The sequence below is a fragment of the Anastrepha obliqua genome, chromosome 1 (assembly GCF_027943255.1).
Source record: "Anastrepha obliqua isolate idAnaObli1 chromosome 1, idAnaObli1_1.0, whole genome shotgun sequence".
Lineage (NCBI taxonomy): Eukaryota > Metazoa > Arthropoda > Insecta > Diptera > Tephritidae > Anastrepha > Anastrepha obliqua.
This window is the reverse complement of record NC_072892.1, coordinates 23,409,395-23,426,210: the sequence shown is the minus strand read 5'-3', so window position 1 is coordinate 23,426,210 and position 16,816 is coordinate 23,409,395. Positions and strand designations below refer to the sequence as shown.

At 38.4% G+C, this 16,816-nt stretch overlaps 1 protein-coding gene across 2 annotated transcripts; it reads left to right on the top strand.

Moving 5' to 3' along the window:
* Nucleotides 1-2,146: 2,146 nt before the first annotated feature.
* On the top strand, nt 2,147-16,142 carry LOC129245826 (eukaryotic translation initiation factor 2 subunit 3). Of its 2 annotated transcripts, XM_054884252.1 has the most exons (6): nt 2,220-2,422; nt 2,994-3,168; nt 14,476-14,712; nt 14,769-14,986; nt 15,053-15,708; nt 15,773-16,142. In XM_054884252.1, exons 1-6 carry the CDS (start codon nt 2,357-2,359, stop codon nt 15,846-15,848), a joined length of 1,428 nt encoding a protein of 475 aa, XP_054740227.1. In that variant the 5' UTR covers nt 2,220-2,356; the 3' UTR covers nt 15,849-16,142. The 2 variants fall into 2 exon arrangements, with proteins under 2 accessions (XP_054740217.1, XP_054740227.1); XM_054884242.1 differs by lacking the exons at nt 14,476-14,712; nt 14,769-14,986; nt 15,053-15,708; nt 15,773-16,142 and adding an exon at nt 9,867-11,948 and having other exon boundaries at nt 2,147-2,422.
* The last annotated feature ends 674 nt before the right edge of the window (nt 16,143-16,816 follow it).

Below are 16,816 nucleotides of genomic sequence, written 5' to 3'. Positions count from 1 at the left end.
CATTGACAGAATGGAAATCACATTTGGTGATTCAGTTTTCAATCCAATCAAGGGGAGTCAAATTTTCCAATATGTTCCTTTCTCCAGTAGAGAAGTATCTTGAAGCCTTAATACTGTTACGAATTTTTTTACGCTAAAATTCATTTTCTTCAAATTCTTACAATAACTCCCTGAGTTCGAACACTGGATTATTGAATAAAACATACGAATTAATGGCAAACACTTGTTTTACTTTATTTCCAACACTTTACCTTATTACTTTCACTCTATTACTTTAAGATTATTCGCTTAAGTTTAACTACTGAATACCCCATGCGCATACTCATTAGATTATATACATGTGCTTAACAACCAACGCGAATTGAGTACTGAAGGTAGCGCCATAAAACAACAGTTATTTTACTCTGACGTCAGCTCCCTTCGCCATACAAAACAAACAATGCAGTTTCTTCTATAATACATTAGATATTTGTGAAAATTCAGTGAATGGCTTGGTAATATTGTGTTTGTAATGCAAACGAAATGTCACGTGTTACATTGTTAAAGCACAAATGAATATAAAGCCTCCAAATGGAGTTTTTCGCGTTTTTATGCGAAAGACGCCGTGGCTAAGAAGTGTGTGTGTGTACGTATAATTTCTTATGTTTGGTTGTTTCCATTGCTTTCGCTTACTTTTCTTCTTCACAAACAAGTAATTCCCCTTCCTTTTGTTCCTCTATTGATAGGATCTTACGAAACGGCGAATTCGGGAGGCGCAATCTTTTTCTCCATCATTCTTGGTTTATAACTATCTTAATTTATAGATCTGCCAGCTCATATCTTTTGGCTAGTTCTATTGTAGCAGCAACTTACTAGTCTCCTATCGTCTTCGTCTAACTCATATAGCGGTAGACCTACAAAGCGTGCTCTGTCTCGCTATCTGCTATCGCCATCATGTCTAATTCATGTTTTTGTTTTGTCCCCTCGTTCGCTATTGTTGCCAATCAGCTTGCAAATATTTCTCGTTCATATCATTATTAATATTATATCATATTACTAGTTAATTAAAGGAATAACTTTACCTTCTTCCTCTATATTCTTCCTTCTTATTTGACTGCCCGTGTCGGGTGACACACGTACTTGCTTCGTGTCACACATACTTGTTGTCGGCTTTTGCATGACGAAAATCAAAAATTTTAGATATTAGCGTCATGCACCCGACACGCACACATATAAGCTGCTGGACAGCAAATGCATGAACGTGTAGCCTAAGTATTAGTATTTCATTCGCTCGGTATTGCTAGTACTTTCGCAAACTTTCGTGAATTGTTACAATATATTATTTCTTTTCGCTCGCCATCTAGTCTATCAGCTGTTCATTTGCCAAAAGATTGGGCACTATTTTACAGACTTAAAGTATGTTCTCATATGCATTGATTAGCAATAAATCCAAAAAAGTTAATCTACTCGATCACAGCAATCAGCTGTCGTGCTTGTTTTGAGAGGTTTTCCTTTATAGAAATTGGTTTGGTGGAATATTTCATTGGTTTTGATTTGTTTAGTTTTTATTAACGATATGAAAATAGGCGAATAAAATCAATTGTTAATTTAATTTCGCAATTTGCGGCTAGTAACAGACAGTTGGAAGAAATCAGTAAACGACGTCTTCTGAGGTTGCAAAAATTATGGCATTACTATGCATGCCAAATGCGATAATACATTTTAAAATACGCAATGCCAGGCCAAAGCTGTATAGACACTCCATTTTTGCTGCAATATGAATGCTTAATTAATAATATTGAACACAAATTTTGTTAGAATTATAACTACAAACCTCATCTTTACCGGCAACCATTTCATTTAGTTTTTACTTTAACGTTTCTTCTGGTATTTGCAATAATAATTATCGGTAACACAGAAAGCACGGGGTTGTACAGCAAAAAGTATGTTTATAATCTGAGACTATTTTATAATCTCAGATTTCGGGAAAGAAATTTTGTACGGATGATCTCGCATTTTAATTACGGATTGGGAATTAAGTTCGAAAACGTATTATATGTGAACCTATTATTAAACTCACCACAGTTAAACTACCACTGGATAACTGACCGTAAACTTGCACAACAAATTTTTGTCGTCCAAGTAAATAAATGCTAGTGAAAATATATAATGCATGACAAAAATACACCGCTGTTGAATTTAACTCATTAGCTATCTCACTCTCACAATTCTACTGGTTCGCTTGCTCATAGAAAGGCGCCGCGTGAAGTTGGCATATTTCTTTTCAAGTGACCGATAAATTTTGATGTTAGGTGTAAACGAGTGTGAATCGAATTATTTTTTAGACGTGTGAATTAATAGTTTAAAAACATAAAAGATGTCAACGATAGAAGCACAAATAGGTGTGAATACAAATTTGCAAAAGCAGGATCTTAGCAACTTGGTAAGTGCTTAGAAGCGGCAGAAAAAGTTGAATCCGTTTCGGGATGAGTAGCAATGTAAAAGCTATTTCAGCGTTGGTAGAGTACAACGCGGCAGATACGGCTGAAAGGAAATTCGTCAATGAAAAGAAAAATATTTACTACTGACTAATGTTCGCGGAATTCCGAGCGATATCTCCGAGAAATAGTGATGTGCCGTTTCCATATTGCATCTTTGATGACTTTAATTTAACTAACTAAATTTTTAATTTCCAATGATTGGTGTAAAAGGCTGACCAGAAATACTGCACGTGGCTTATGAAGACCAAAAACAATTCTGCCAACAACTTTACTAATAATATGCTATGTAATGAGCTTATATAGACAATTTAATCCTAAATGCATTAGCTCGACTTTAGTGGCGTCGGTGTACTATTAGCAGTCGCAAGTATTTCTGATGCAATTTGAGTATTCTAACCTCATTTCAATAAAGGAAAATTTTCTCTGGGACTCCATTTTCCAGCTGTCTACCACTTTTTTAAGCTTCATGTATTTATTAGTTCCTTCAAAAGGTTGATCATTTTGTACTTTCAGGATGTTGAAAATTTAACTGCGCTTTCCCCTGAGGTAATATCACGCCAAGCTACAATTAATATTGGTACTATTGGACATGTAGCACACGGCAAATCAACCGTTGTTAAAGCTATTTCTGGAGTTCAAACTGTACGCTTTAAAAATGAGCTGGAGAGAAACATCACCATTAAGCTCGGTATGTATGATTAACATTAATTTTAAGGTATAAATATTTTATAGTTTAATGGATAATATGCAAATAAATCAGTCAGTAACAGTTTTGATGTTGAAAATCATACTATATGTAAATTAATATAGAACTCATATATGCAGGTACATGTAGTTAATTTTTATTAAAGTGAATGTGTATAATATAAAATTCAAAGTTTCCTCAAAAAAAAAAAAAAAAAAGAAAAGGAATAAGGGTTAGCAGGTATTCTTCTTCTTAATTGGCGCGATAACCGCTTACGCGATTTTGGCCGAGCTTAATAAAGCGCGCCAGTCGTTTCTTTCTCGTGCTAACCGGCGCCAATTGGACACACCAAGTGAAGCCAAGTCCTTCTCCACCTGATCTTTCCAACGCAGAGGAGGCCTTCCTCTTCCTCTGCTACCACCAGCTGGTACCGCATCGAATACTTTCAAAGCCGGAGCGTTTGTATCCATTCGGACGACATGACCCAGCCAACGTAGCCGCTGGATCTTTATTCGCTGCGCTATGTCTATGTCGTCGTAAAGCTCATACAGCTCATCGTTCCATCGTCTGCGATATTCGCCGTTGCCAACGTGCAAAGGTCCAAAAATCTTACGCAGAATCTTTCTCTCGAACACTCCAAGCGTCGCTTCATCGGATGTTGTCATCGTCCAAGCTTCTGCGCCATACGTCAGGACGGGCATGATGAGAGTCTTGTAGAGTGTTAGTTTTGTTCGTCGAGAGAGGACTTTACTGCTCAGTTGCCTACTTAGTCCAAAGTAGCACTTGTTGGCAAGAGAGATTCTACGTTGGATTTCAAGGCTGACATTGTTATAGGTGTTAATGCTGGTTCCCAAATACACGAAGTCTTTTACAACCTCAAAATTATAACTGTCTACAGTGACGTGGGTGCCGATACGCGAGTGCGCCGACTGTTTGTTTGAAGACAGGAGGTACTTCGTTTTGTCCTCATTCACCACCAGACCCATTCGCTTTGCCTCTTTATCCAGTTTGGAGAAGGCAGAACTAACAGCGCGGTTGTTAAGGCCGATGATGTCAATATCATCGGCATACGCCAGTAATTGTACGCTCTTATAAAATATTGTGCCTGAGCGATTAAGTTCTGCGGCTCGTACGATGCTCTCCAACATCAGGTTAAAGAAGTCACACGACAGTGAGTCACCCTGTCTGAAACCTCGTTTGGTATCAAACGGCTCGGAGAGGTCCTTCCCAATTCTGACGGCGCTGCTGGTGTTGAGCAACGTCATCTTACATAGCCGTATTAGTTTTGCGGGGATACCAAATTCAGACATAGCGGCATACAGGTAACTCCTTTCTGTACTGTCGAATGCAGCTTTGAAGTCGACGAAAAGATGGTGTGTGTCGATTCTCCTTTCGTGGGTCTTTTCCAAGATTTGGCGTATTGAGAATATTTGGTCGATGGTAGACTTTCCAGGTCTGAAGCCACACTGATAAGGTCCAATCAGTTGGTTGACGGTGGGCTTCAGCCTTTCACACAATACGCTCGCTAGAACCTTATAGGCGATATTTAGAAGACTAATCCCGCGGTAATTGGCACAAATTGCAGGATCGCCCTTCTTATGGATTGGGCAGAGCACACTTAAATTCCAATCGGCAGGCATGCTTTCATCCGACCATATTTTGCATAGGAGCTGATGCATGCACCTTACCAGCTCCTCGCCGCCATGTTTGAATAGCTCAGCCGGGAGTCCGTCGGCGCCCGCGGCTTTGTTGTTCTTTAGGCGCGTTATCGCTATTCTCACCTCGTCATGATCGGGTAACGGAACTACAATTCCGTCGTCATCGATTGGGGTATCGGGATCTTCACATTCTCTATGACATGCGCAGCTGTCACTGTTTAACAGGTTCGAGAAGTGTTCTCTCCATAATTTAAGATTGCTCTGTACGTCAGTCACCAGATCGCCGTCTTTGTTCTTACAGGAAAACGCCCCGGTCTTAAAACCTTCTGTAAGCCGCCGAACTTTCTGGTAGAATTTTCGGGCGTTGTTCCTATTGGCCAGCATCTCAAGCTCCTCGCACTCACGTATTTCGGCCTCTCGTTTCTTCTGTCGGATAATACGTCTCTCTTCCTTTTTCAGCTCTCTGTAGCGATCCCACATGGCTCGCGTTGCGCCCGATCGCAGCGTGGCTCTATAGGCGGCATCTTTTCTTTCTGCGGCAGCATGACACTCCTCGTCGTACCAATTGTTTTTTCGGGCTCGCCGGAATCCGATTTCTTCTTCGGCGGCGGTACGTAGGGAACGAGAAATGTTGCTCCATTGCTCGCGTATGCCGATTTGTTGGGCAGTGCTTTCGGAGAGCAGGAGTGAGAGTCGAGTGGCGAATCTCCTGGCTGTCTGTTGTGATTGCAGCTTTTCGATGTCGAACATTCTTTGCGTAGGTAGATGCACGTTTTTTGCTGCACAGAGGCGGGTGCGCAGTTTGGCTGCAACAAGGTAATGATCCGAGTCGATGTTGGGTCCTCGGATCGTACGTACATCTAATACACTAGAAGCGTGTCTTCCATCTATCACAACATGATCGATCTGGTTTCGCGTTTTTCGATCAGGAGACAGCCAGGTAGCTTGGTGTATTTTCTTATGCTGGAATCTGGTGCTGCAGACTACCATGTTTCGGGCCCCGGCGAAGTCGATCAGCCTCTGTCCGTTACCGGATGTTTCGTTGTGCAGGCTGAATTTTCCGACTGTGGGACCAAAAATTCCCTCCTTGCCCACCCTGGCGTTGAAGTCGCCAAGCACGATTTTTATGTCGTGGCGGGGGCAGCGCTCATAGGAACGTTCCAGGCGCTCATAGAAGGAATCTTTGGTCGCATCGTCCTTCTCTTCCGTCGGGGCGTGGGCGCAAATTAGCGATATGTTGAAAAATCTGGCTTTGATGCGGATTGTTGCGAGACGCTCGTCCACCGGAGTGAACGACAGTACTTGGCGACGAAGTCTCTCTCCCACAACAAATCCGACACCGAATTTGCGCTCCTTTACATGGCAGCTGTAGTAGACGTCGCAAGGTCCTATGGTTTTCTTTCCTTGCCCCGTCCATCGCATCTCTTGGATGGCAGTGATGTCAGCCTTTATTCTCACGAGGACATCAACCAGCCGGGCAGAGGCACCTTCCCCATTAAGGGACCGGACATTCCAGGTGCATGGCCTCAAATCATATTCCTTATTTCGTTTGCAGGGGTCGTCATCAGTAAAGGCAGTTCTCATCCGAGGCTTTTTTAATCTTTTCATTGGGGAGGATTTTTAAGTGGCGGGTCCCAAACCCAGCGCACAACCAGCTATCCTGGAATGTTTCGCCTTCTCACGTTAGCTCACTCCCGAACGGGTGTTCGGAAGCTAACCAGAGGATACGTGGGCTAATCCCGGACGTTGTGAGCTGCTTGAACCATATGTAGAAGAATCGTCCTGGCCACTCCCAAGTGAATGGCGATCAGTAACTTTCCCCACTTGCGTGGACTTCTACACATGGAACCATCCTCCAGGCAGGTATAGGGCGAAGATATTCGAGGAAGTTATTTCATCTACCTACTTTTCGGAACAATATGTATTCATTTCCGCCAACGTTTTAAAGGGGATGAACTTTGTTTTACGTTGTTCATTTAGTAATTTATTCAGTTAAATGAGCAATAAATTCTTCCTGGATATGGAACAGTTATGTTAAAGGACTATTTAAAACACTTATATAATAACTCGGTCTATATATCTATTCTGACGCTGCTTTTGTTGTTTTATTCCTCCTCCAGAGAAACTGCGTCCGATATCTTATCCAGAATATTGAGCATCGCTCTATCAATTTAATTGATAGTTCGTCTGTTTGTCTCTCTGCTATACGCTACTATACTATTTATCCAATTTATAAGTAAATTCGAACTCGCTAGGAGTATTTTCTCATGAATACTGTGGAAGTTGTATAGACGAGAAAGACGAAGAAACAGTAGAACACTTCCTCTGTAATTGTTAAGCCTCAGCTAGGAGAAGAGCAAGGTTGTTAGGAAAATACCATTTTGACTCTGACGGAACTATCTTTTGTTGGAAGAAAAATTACCCATCTATAAGAGAGTATAAATGGTTCCATGATAAATAAACAGTAAGGTTCCCGTGTTACACAGTGGTACCACAACAACTGCCACAACCGACTGCCACAAAAACCTAACCTAACCTTTAAAATTTTTCCAGAAAATAAAATCACAAAGTGAAGTTAATAAATTAAATTAAAATTAAAATAAAAGCTTACGGTCTTATAATGAGCCATGGCATCTGCGTAATAGACAAGTAATAGACAAATGTATTGAAAGCAAGTTTTCTGTGCAAGAGGAACTAGACCTTCGAAAAATTTAACCCAACATTATCAAGTTGACATTTCTCAATGTTGCGCATCTACAGTTTCCCGTCCCCTTTATTCTTTCTCCATAACAATAAACAAAGCATAAGAGAACTGCTACTCATTGGATTAAATCTCGAAAATCGGTGTTTTTTTAACAAGATGAAAAAAATATAATATGTTCTAATTCTGTTAGCGTAGTGGTTGCTGTTGTAACAGCATAAACTTTCCCCGTAAATGTTTGAATAATACTGCTGGTAATGTAGAACCGACTGTATTGAAAATATAGTTGATTAGTAATATGTATGTAGTTAATTTGTGTTTACAAAACCAGATTAGAGAATGGTCCATTGATGGATATTGAATAGGTGAATTATTTGTTAGGAAAATTCAGCATTTCCACAAATTATATATTTATTTGATATAATACAATATGTAATTAATAATATAAAATGTATATAATTAATAATAATATATATATTCTGTCGAACTTGTGTACACTGATAAACGAATATCTGTTGAATAACACTCACCATCACCTTTTGTAGAAATACACATTCGCCTAATCAGAGTACCACAGTTTGAGAAAAAAAACATGGAACCCTATGCTGCGAATAGAAAATCAAAATTTTACTGCTCTGATTAATTTTTACCTCGAGTCCTTTGTGCCAGTACTCATGTGGGTATCGGTTACGCGGTTGAAGTATTTACTTATTTTTCTTTCAATAAATAAGATTTTGACTTACACCAATTATGATGTAGTGGTTTGGTAATACTTATTCGTCGGAGCTATAAAAACGAATCGACCGAATGAAATCGACCAGAGTTCCATAGAACCATTGCTATAACTGCTTTGCACCTATTTTTAACCCTACCTGGACTTAGTTTTTACCGTATTCACTTCAGGCATTCCATTGATTATTCAAAAGTAGTCCAAAATATTAGAGGGCTTGTTACACCACTGAGGCCTCGTGCTTAGACATGAAAAAACCAAGATTTTGTCCAATTTTCGTAATATGAACGGATACCGAAGCTAAATGGGAGCAGTTGAACAACGCCCACCCGTACTTTTTGTGGAGATCAGAAGCGAGTGGCGATATTGCGAGAAAAGAAACACCATTAGAGTTCTAGCTGTTAAATATTTTTGCCTAAAAGAAGAAGGGAGTGTGTTGTTGTTGTTGTTGTATCATCATACACATTCCCCGTACATGAACGGGGAATGATACTGGAGTGACAAGTCCTTGGCCGTATATAAAGCCGGGTCATTCCGGCAACGTAGAACCAACCGACCGTCGTCGAACTAAAGTGAGTGTGTTAATGTTACCTAGTAAATCACTTACTTAATAAATTACCCATACGTTTAAAACTCAAATCTAGTTTTTTGTAAAATGTTTAAAACCAAAAGCATATTTCAATGTGGCAATACGAAACACCATTCAAAATTTGCTAAAAACCGCAATACATGTAATCTAAGCTATACAGGTTTTTTAGTAAGTAAGCCCATAATTTTTCCCACACTTTCGTTACAATGCTTTCAAATATTGTGCAGAATATGAGTTTTAGCTCAGGTTTCTTTTTTTCAGGTGCTACAAGCCGTTTTTATGCTTACAGAAGGCACTTTTCATTCAGAAAACTGAGTCTGAGCTAAAGCTACTTTCATCGTGTTTTATAACCACCCATTATCATTGAATGAATTCACCAATTTTATTTGTTACTTTTACACATATTTGTATTTACAAGACATATAAATCGTTTTTAATAATAAGTTTGGAAATATAACTGATTCATAAATTATCGATTTAATGAAGACGTTATAATAATAATAAATTATCCTGTGTTCTGCTAAATGTGCTGCTGTAAATTGCCTCCGTTTGTTTATGGGATTTGGTGAAGGCACACCCTTTTCATTTACTTAAGTTTGACACCTTGAAATCCAAACATGCTAAAGGAATTCCATTTAAAGTAAATTAAATTAGTTGCTGGAATATTTGCAGTTCTTTGTATGCTATTTTATTACATTTTTAACCATTAGTTCGCAATCCGTTCTGAGTGTTCCACAGGGGAAAATAGGTATTTGGGCATGATTTGACGAAAGTATAATTTGTATTGCCTTTTTAGAAAAACGTTGCCCTATTTTAAGATTTGCCTTTTTGTTCTATTTACCTAAACTTCAACATGTAAAATAGCAAAATCCAGCACATTAATTCAATTTCTGTTTTTCTTTGTTTTTCTTTGGGTTTTTTGATTTGCACTTTAAATGGAATTCCATGCGTGCATCTGTACACGATTCTCTCCGTCTTATATCCCGACATACGGTACTGGTTGATGATATATGAATTCTGCAGAACGTCTCAGTGATGAAAGGGTACGCGCATTATTGAGTTCGCCAGTGTTGCTGCGCGAGTTCGAGGCGAAGTTAGAAGCAAAGCGACGCAACAGCCTGCCAGTTGATCATGAGCGTCCAACACTGCGGGCACGCAAGCATAAGCGGACACGTACTGCCAGCGCAGATACGCACCTAACACGAACGTCCACACGAAGCAGCAGTATGGGTAGTTCACAGGCCCCAACGCGTGGCTGCTCCTCAAGCCCCAGCAGCGGTTATGACAGCCATTCTGAATGTGGCATGAGCATTCACAACGATCCCAAGGGCAGCTCCAGCACACCCCGCTTGCGGATCTTCACATATGCAATAAATGCGCTAAACGAAACACAGAAATCGGGTAAAAAACGCAACAAGCTTGAGGTTGACAACGCCTTCGTTGGATCCGATGGTGAACATACACCTCTCACAAAGCGCCAAAAGTTGAAACAATTTAAAGTGAATGGCGAGTATATAGTAGAGCGCATAGAATCGATTGAGTCGATTAATGGCAACCCCATATTCTTTGTCAAATGGTTGGGATACCCTCCCGAAACCAATACTTGGGAGTCGCTCGATAATATCAGTGAATGTGCATTGCTGGAGCCATTTATTGAGTCACTATACACATTGCACGAATTTATTATTTCAGAGATAACAACTCATATTGAGGCTGAAATCGCAGAGAATGGTCTAGTTTTTGATATGAGCAAATTGCAAATAGAGGAATTGGATAAGTATGACCATTTGCTGCTGAAAGCTGACTTAATATTGTTGGCGCAATTTCGCGCATCCAGATCTCGTAGCTTCCGAGAGCCGGAAAAGATACGCAAGCGCGTGATTAATATGATGTTAATGAAGCCTATTTACTATCGACGCAAGCAGCAATTAAACGAACTGCAAGCTTTCCAAGAGCGTATGAATCAGGTGGAACATCTAGCGAAAATAACGGTTGAAAATCGATTTGATTTGGAAGTTATTGATCCAGCTTTTAAATATATTAAAGAAAGTTTCGCAGGAAAGAATGTCAAAATGCAGGAAGATCCTCCAATCGGATGTCAATGTGAAAAGGAATGTGCGCCATTATCTACTTGCTGTGCGCGCATGGCGGATAGTTATTTTGCTTACGATAAAGCAGGTCGCCTGCGCATCCGACCTGGGGAGGCCATCTATGAGTGCAATAGTAGGTGTGCTTGCAATGAGGAATGTGTAAATCGAGTCATACAGCGTGGACGCAACAACTCACTTTGTATATTCCGTACATTTAATGGATGCGGCTGGGGTGTGCGGACCGAGAAAGCGTTGCGTAAGGGAGAGTACGTGTGCGAATATGTAGGCGAGATAATCACAAGCGACGAGGCAAATGAGCGCGGGCAAACTTATGACGCCATAGGACGCACCTATCTCTTCGATTTAGATTACAATACATCTGGGGAGAGTGTGTATACAATTGATGCGGCACTCTACGGCAATATTTCGCATTTTATAAATCACTCATGCAATCCCAATCTAGCGGTGTTTCCGTTCTGGATCAATAACCTGGACATTAATATGCCACGTTTAGCTTTCTTCTCACTGCGACCAATAAAAGCCGGAGAGGAATTGACATTCGACTATGTGCGTACAGACTATGAAAATTTATCGGCAGCCGAGAAGGTCTCTTGCCGTTGTGGTGCAGACAATTGTCGCAAAGTATTGTTTTAATAATTGTATCAACAAATTAACCAAACATTTCATTTAACGTTGTCATTAAGAAGACGAAAAGAAATAATTTATATTAAATTTTGATTCAATTCACAAAAAGTGAAATTAAATTGGAATTGGAGATGCTATTGTTGATAATTATCATGACAGTTAAATTCCTACTCCATTTCCAATACTCTTACTCATTGTTAAAATGCTTATTATATACTTATTTTTTGTTTTTGTAATCCATTGTATTACGAATAGACAAAATTTCTATTGCTAAGTATTGTTCTATCAAATGTAATTTCACTGCCTTTAAGGGGTGGTTATTTATTCATATTTTTTATGACCAACCTTAAGTATCACTACGATTTAAAAAAATTAAAATAAGTTAAATCATAAATACAAAAATTAAATAAACAAAAACTTATTGTTGAAACCATTTGACTAGTATTCTATAAGTGAAACTGAAGGAATTCGAAGCTATGCCATATATGTATAAAAAAAATAGTTTATACTGTCATGGCAAATATATAATTGGCAGGTACTTGGTCGAGTTTCGTCGATTTTTGTTGTGCTTCTTGTGTTGTTATCCTACGAGTAGATGGTACTAGAGTATTATGGTGGTCATTGGACTTTTATGAGAAAATTTGTCATGACTAGATAGGGGTTGAGCACAATACTTTTATGACACAAAATTCTGTTTTGTATAATTCTACTTGATAAAATACTTTATTGCAAAATGATGTATTTCGAAATTCTGTTCTGCAAACATGAAAAACTATATATGTGCCCTTCTATTGTCTTCATTTTATCTATACCAATATACTTTCTCCTTTTTTCCTAATTTATCTATATATCACTTCTTTACCTAAGCTAGATTTTCATTAGTCATGAGTTTGGTTATACATATATGTATATATATATGGTATAAATCTTTTTTTTTTTGCTTTGTCTTAAGGAGGGGTAGGGTCACAAAATCGAAATGAAGCATTACGTCATACTTTAACTGAAAAATTCGACTTTTTTAGTTTCAGATGATTCTACGACGAATGCCGATTGGCACCGCAGAGCACCTCTCGAAAAACATATCTCCAAAAAAACTCTGTCATGGGCTTATTTGTCAATATTTTATTATTAATATTTTTTAAAAACTTATTGAAAAGATGTACAATAACATGCAACTGATTTTATTAAAGTATCTTAAGCCATATTTCTGTAAAAAATTCAAAAAAAGTGTTTTTTTTAGCGCTAAACCCTACCACCCCCTTAACATAAAATGTGTTAGAGTAAGATTTTAAATCTTAGTTCAGGGTCATATAAAAGACTATAGTGCTTTAATTGTACAAAATATATCACCGAAACTCCTTGAGAGGATCAAACATGGACGAACATGCATAGGTGCAATACTAAGAAGAAGTGAAAAATCTGTTTTAAAATTGTTTTTTTTAAGATTGCACACCTCGTAAGAAGAAATGTGTTCGCAACTATGACTAATATTCTGGAAAGTATATATATACTACGTTGCTCAATAAGTTTTGCGATTCGATAAGACAAACACAATTATAAAGCTTGAAATGCACTTTAAGTCTCCCTGAACATCATTATACTTGTTCCAACGTGATTCCAGTCCATGGATTCCATCCCAAAAGTGATAATCTCGAAAGCCTGCAAAATACGCATCAGCAGCTGTTATGACCTCATCATTTGATGAAAACCGCTTCCAACGCATGCATTTTTTTTAGGTCTGGAAACACATGAAAGTCGTTAGGGACTAAATCTGGTAAATATGGTGCATGCTCCAACAATTCGAACTTTAATTCCTGGATTTTAGCCATGAGCATAAAAAGGAGTAAGCTGCTACAACAATAAAAAAAATCATGAGGTCGAAGTGCAAACATCGAAGAAATCTATCTATCTAGCCATTGTCAAAATGCTCCTGAGACACGGTGCATTGTCCTGATGAAAAATATTTTTTTATTTCCCAAAATGGGTCCTTTTTCAGGAAATTTTTTCTTCAGCTGGTCTAAAAGGTTATAATAATTCTCAGACTATTGTTTTACCAGTTTGCCCGTAATCCACAAACAAAATTCCTTTCGCACCAGGTTCACACCACTCTTGTTGCGTATGAGGATCATGGTGATAGCCCCAAGTCTGATCCATAGTAATGAGTCGACACACAAAATCCATTTTATTTTTTTGAAAACGGTCTAAATGTTGTTGAGAAGATGAATTTGATTTGTTCCATTGTTAGCGAATGCGGCACCCATTGTGCACACAGCTTTCTGAAACCCAATACTTCACTCAAAATATTGCTTACACTGCCAATTGAGATGCTTAGAGATTCGGGGATATTGTTGTTGTAGCAGTAAACATTCCCCATGCATGTACGTGGAATGCTGCTGAAGTGACAGTCCTTGGCCAGTTATAAATCCGGGTCGTTCCGGCAAAGTAGAATCGACTGTCGTGGGAACGTCCTTGACGTGGATCGTTTTCAATTCAGCAACCCATCTACCTACTGTACAAATTGATGGCGAAAAGTCCTTATAGACTTTTAAAACTTAAAAACAATACTGGAATTTTTCCATTGCAGAAAATACTGTGACACGCCGAAACTGAAATGCTTCACAATCTTTCATATGAAGAGTGTACCAACATAAAAATTTAGGTAGCAACCGAACCGTAAAACTTATTGAACAACCTAGTAGAATTGTTAGAATTGTAAGGGCCCATTGATTTATATTTCCTATTTATTTTGCGCCTTTATCATTCGAGAATATTTGACATTTTATGTAAATACGCAGTACAAGGACTTCCATTTTATTGAAGATATTTTTTATAGCTCCTTATTTTCAATGACTCTAAAAATATATTTGAATTTATATATTATTTTTTATGAAACACAGGTTACGCCAACGCCAAAATTTATAAATGCGACAATCCAAAGTGTCCACGGCCAGCTTGCTTTATATCTGACGGTTCTAGCAAGGATGACAGCTTCCCCTGTGCACGTCCATCCTGTTCGGGTCGTTTCAAGTTGGTGCGTCACGTGAGTTTCGTGGATTGTCCCGGTCACGACATTCTTATGGCTACAATGTTGAACGGTGCTGCTGTAATGGATGCCGCACTACTTTTAATCGCCGGTAAGTTAAGCGCTCACACATATTTTTCTATATTAATTAAATTATTTGTATGATAGGTAACGAATCATGCCCTCAGCCGCAAACTTCTGAGCATTTGGCTGCTATTGAAATTATGAAATTGAAACAAATCCTGATTTTGCAAAACAAAATCGATCTGGTGAAGGAGAGCCAAGCCAAAGAGCAGTATGAAGAGATAACGAAATTCGTGCAGGGCACAGTTGCTGAAGGCGCACCAATCATACCAATTTCTGCCCAGCTAAAGTATAATATTGATGTGAGTTGTAATATTATAGTTATGCATATTTGGGAACACATTTTATATGTAATTTATTTAATCCAGGTGTTATGTGAATATATCACTAAGAAGATTCCAGTACCCCAACGTGATTTCAAGGCGCCTCCTCGTCTAATTGTCATACGTTCTTTCGATGTGAATAAGCCTGGTTGTGAAGTCAATGACCTTAAAGGAGGCGTAGCTGGTGGTTCTATTCTATGTGGTGTACTGAAAGTGGGTCAGGAGATTGAAGTGCGTCCCGGTGTGGTCACGAAGGATAGTGAGGGCAACATTACCTGTAGACCGATTTTCTCGCGCATCGTCTCATTGTATGCCGAGCAAAATGAGCTGCAATACGCGGTGCCCGGTGGCTTAATTGGTGTGGGTACGAAGATCGATCCGACGCTATGTCGGGCGGATCGCCTCGTTGGCCAGGTGCTGGGAGCTGTTGGCCATCTTCCCGACATTTATATTGAGTTAGAAATATCGTATTACCTCTTGCGACGACTATTGGGCGTTCGCACGGATGGAGATAAGAAGGGAGCTCGAGTAGAAAAGCTCCAAAGGAACGAAATTTTGTTAGTAAATATAGGATCCTTGAGCACGGGTGGTCGTATCTCAGCTACAAAGGGTGATTTAGCTAAAATAGTGTTGACAACACCGGTTTGCACCGAGAAGGGAGAGAAAATTGCATTGAGTCGTCGTGTGGAGAAACATTGGCGGTGAGTATTTTATAATCGAAATATTCTAAAATGAAATGAAATGAATTCATCTTTTTTGATTTAGTTTAATTGGATGGGGCCAAATCTTTGGCGGCAAAACTATTCAACCTGTGCTAGACAGCAAGCCAGTCAAGAAGTGAAATCAGTGGTATACATAACGAGGAGTAACAGTTTGAAACGTATTTGTTTTAAGTGAGCAAAACGGATTCACCAGTCTTCAATTTTTATATATATAAATTATTACAAGATACTGTTTCCTTCTTTAATTTTCTCACGATATACACTCAATAGAACTTGCTCTAAGGAAAAGAGCAAAACAACAAATTATATATTAATTAATTACCACCCTAATTAAACGAATTGAAATTTGTTATTTAAAAAACAAATAATGGAAAGCAAATACATTTTTACACAAAATTATCTATTTACGCTAATTGAAAGAAATGTTGTATATTATAAATATGTGTCCATATTTATATGTAGACACACTTATACAGGCAGGTCCCGCAGTTCACAATTTAACGCAAATTCTGTGAAAATTCGAAAGTGGGTGGTTATGTTTCAATTTCACATTTTTATTTATATCTGCGCGCCCTTGTGCCCAATGGTAATTTAAATTTGTTAACATAACAGTTGTTGGTAACAGTATAGAGTAATCGCGGTGGATATAGACATATAAACTTGTGCTAACATATTAAGTCATTCATCTTTTCATAATAATCACAACATTTTTCAAGCTACATTTTATTCGTACATTGTATAACAAACACCTTATATAAATTTTAAACTTTATGCAAAATTTAACAAATTTCAGAAAATTTTCTTTAAAATTTTCTACTTAATCAGAATTTTTAGAAGACTTCTAGGTATGATGTTTTATAATCAATCCAATTTTACTGTAAGTTGAATCATTGAATAAGTAATAACATAGAACAAATAATAACTCGAACAAAAATTATTTTGTATGCGGTGCCAGTACTGGCACCCCATTTCCACTCAAATAGACTGTCTGTCTCCTTTTTACATAAACTAAGGAGTAGAAAATAAGAGGATACGCAAATCATCGTGTCGAATAATAAAACGGACCAATGATGGCTTTGCTCGTATT

What these genes read in the sequence shown, in the direction of transcription:
- LOC129245826 (XM_054884242.1), top strand. Translation starts at nt 2,357, where the DNA reads ATGTCAACGATAGAAGCACAAATAGGTGTGAATACAAATTTGCAAAAG. An exon ending in AGCAGGATCTTAGCAACTTG is followed by an intron (nt 2,423 to 2,993) that starts GTAAGTGCTTAG and finishes TTGTACTTTCAG; the next exon opens with GATGTTGAAAATTTAACTGC. An exon ending in AAACATCACCATTAAGCTCG is followed by an intron (nt 3,169 to 9,866) that starts GTATGTATGATT and finishes TGAATTCTGCAG; the next exon opens with AACGTCTCAGTGATGAAAGG.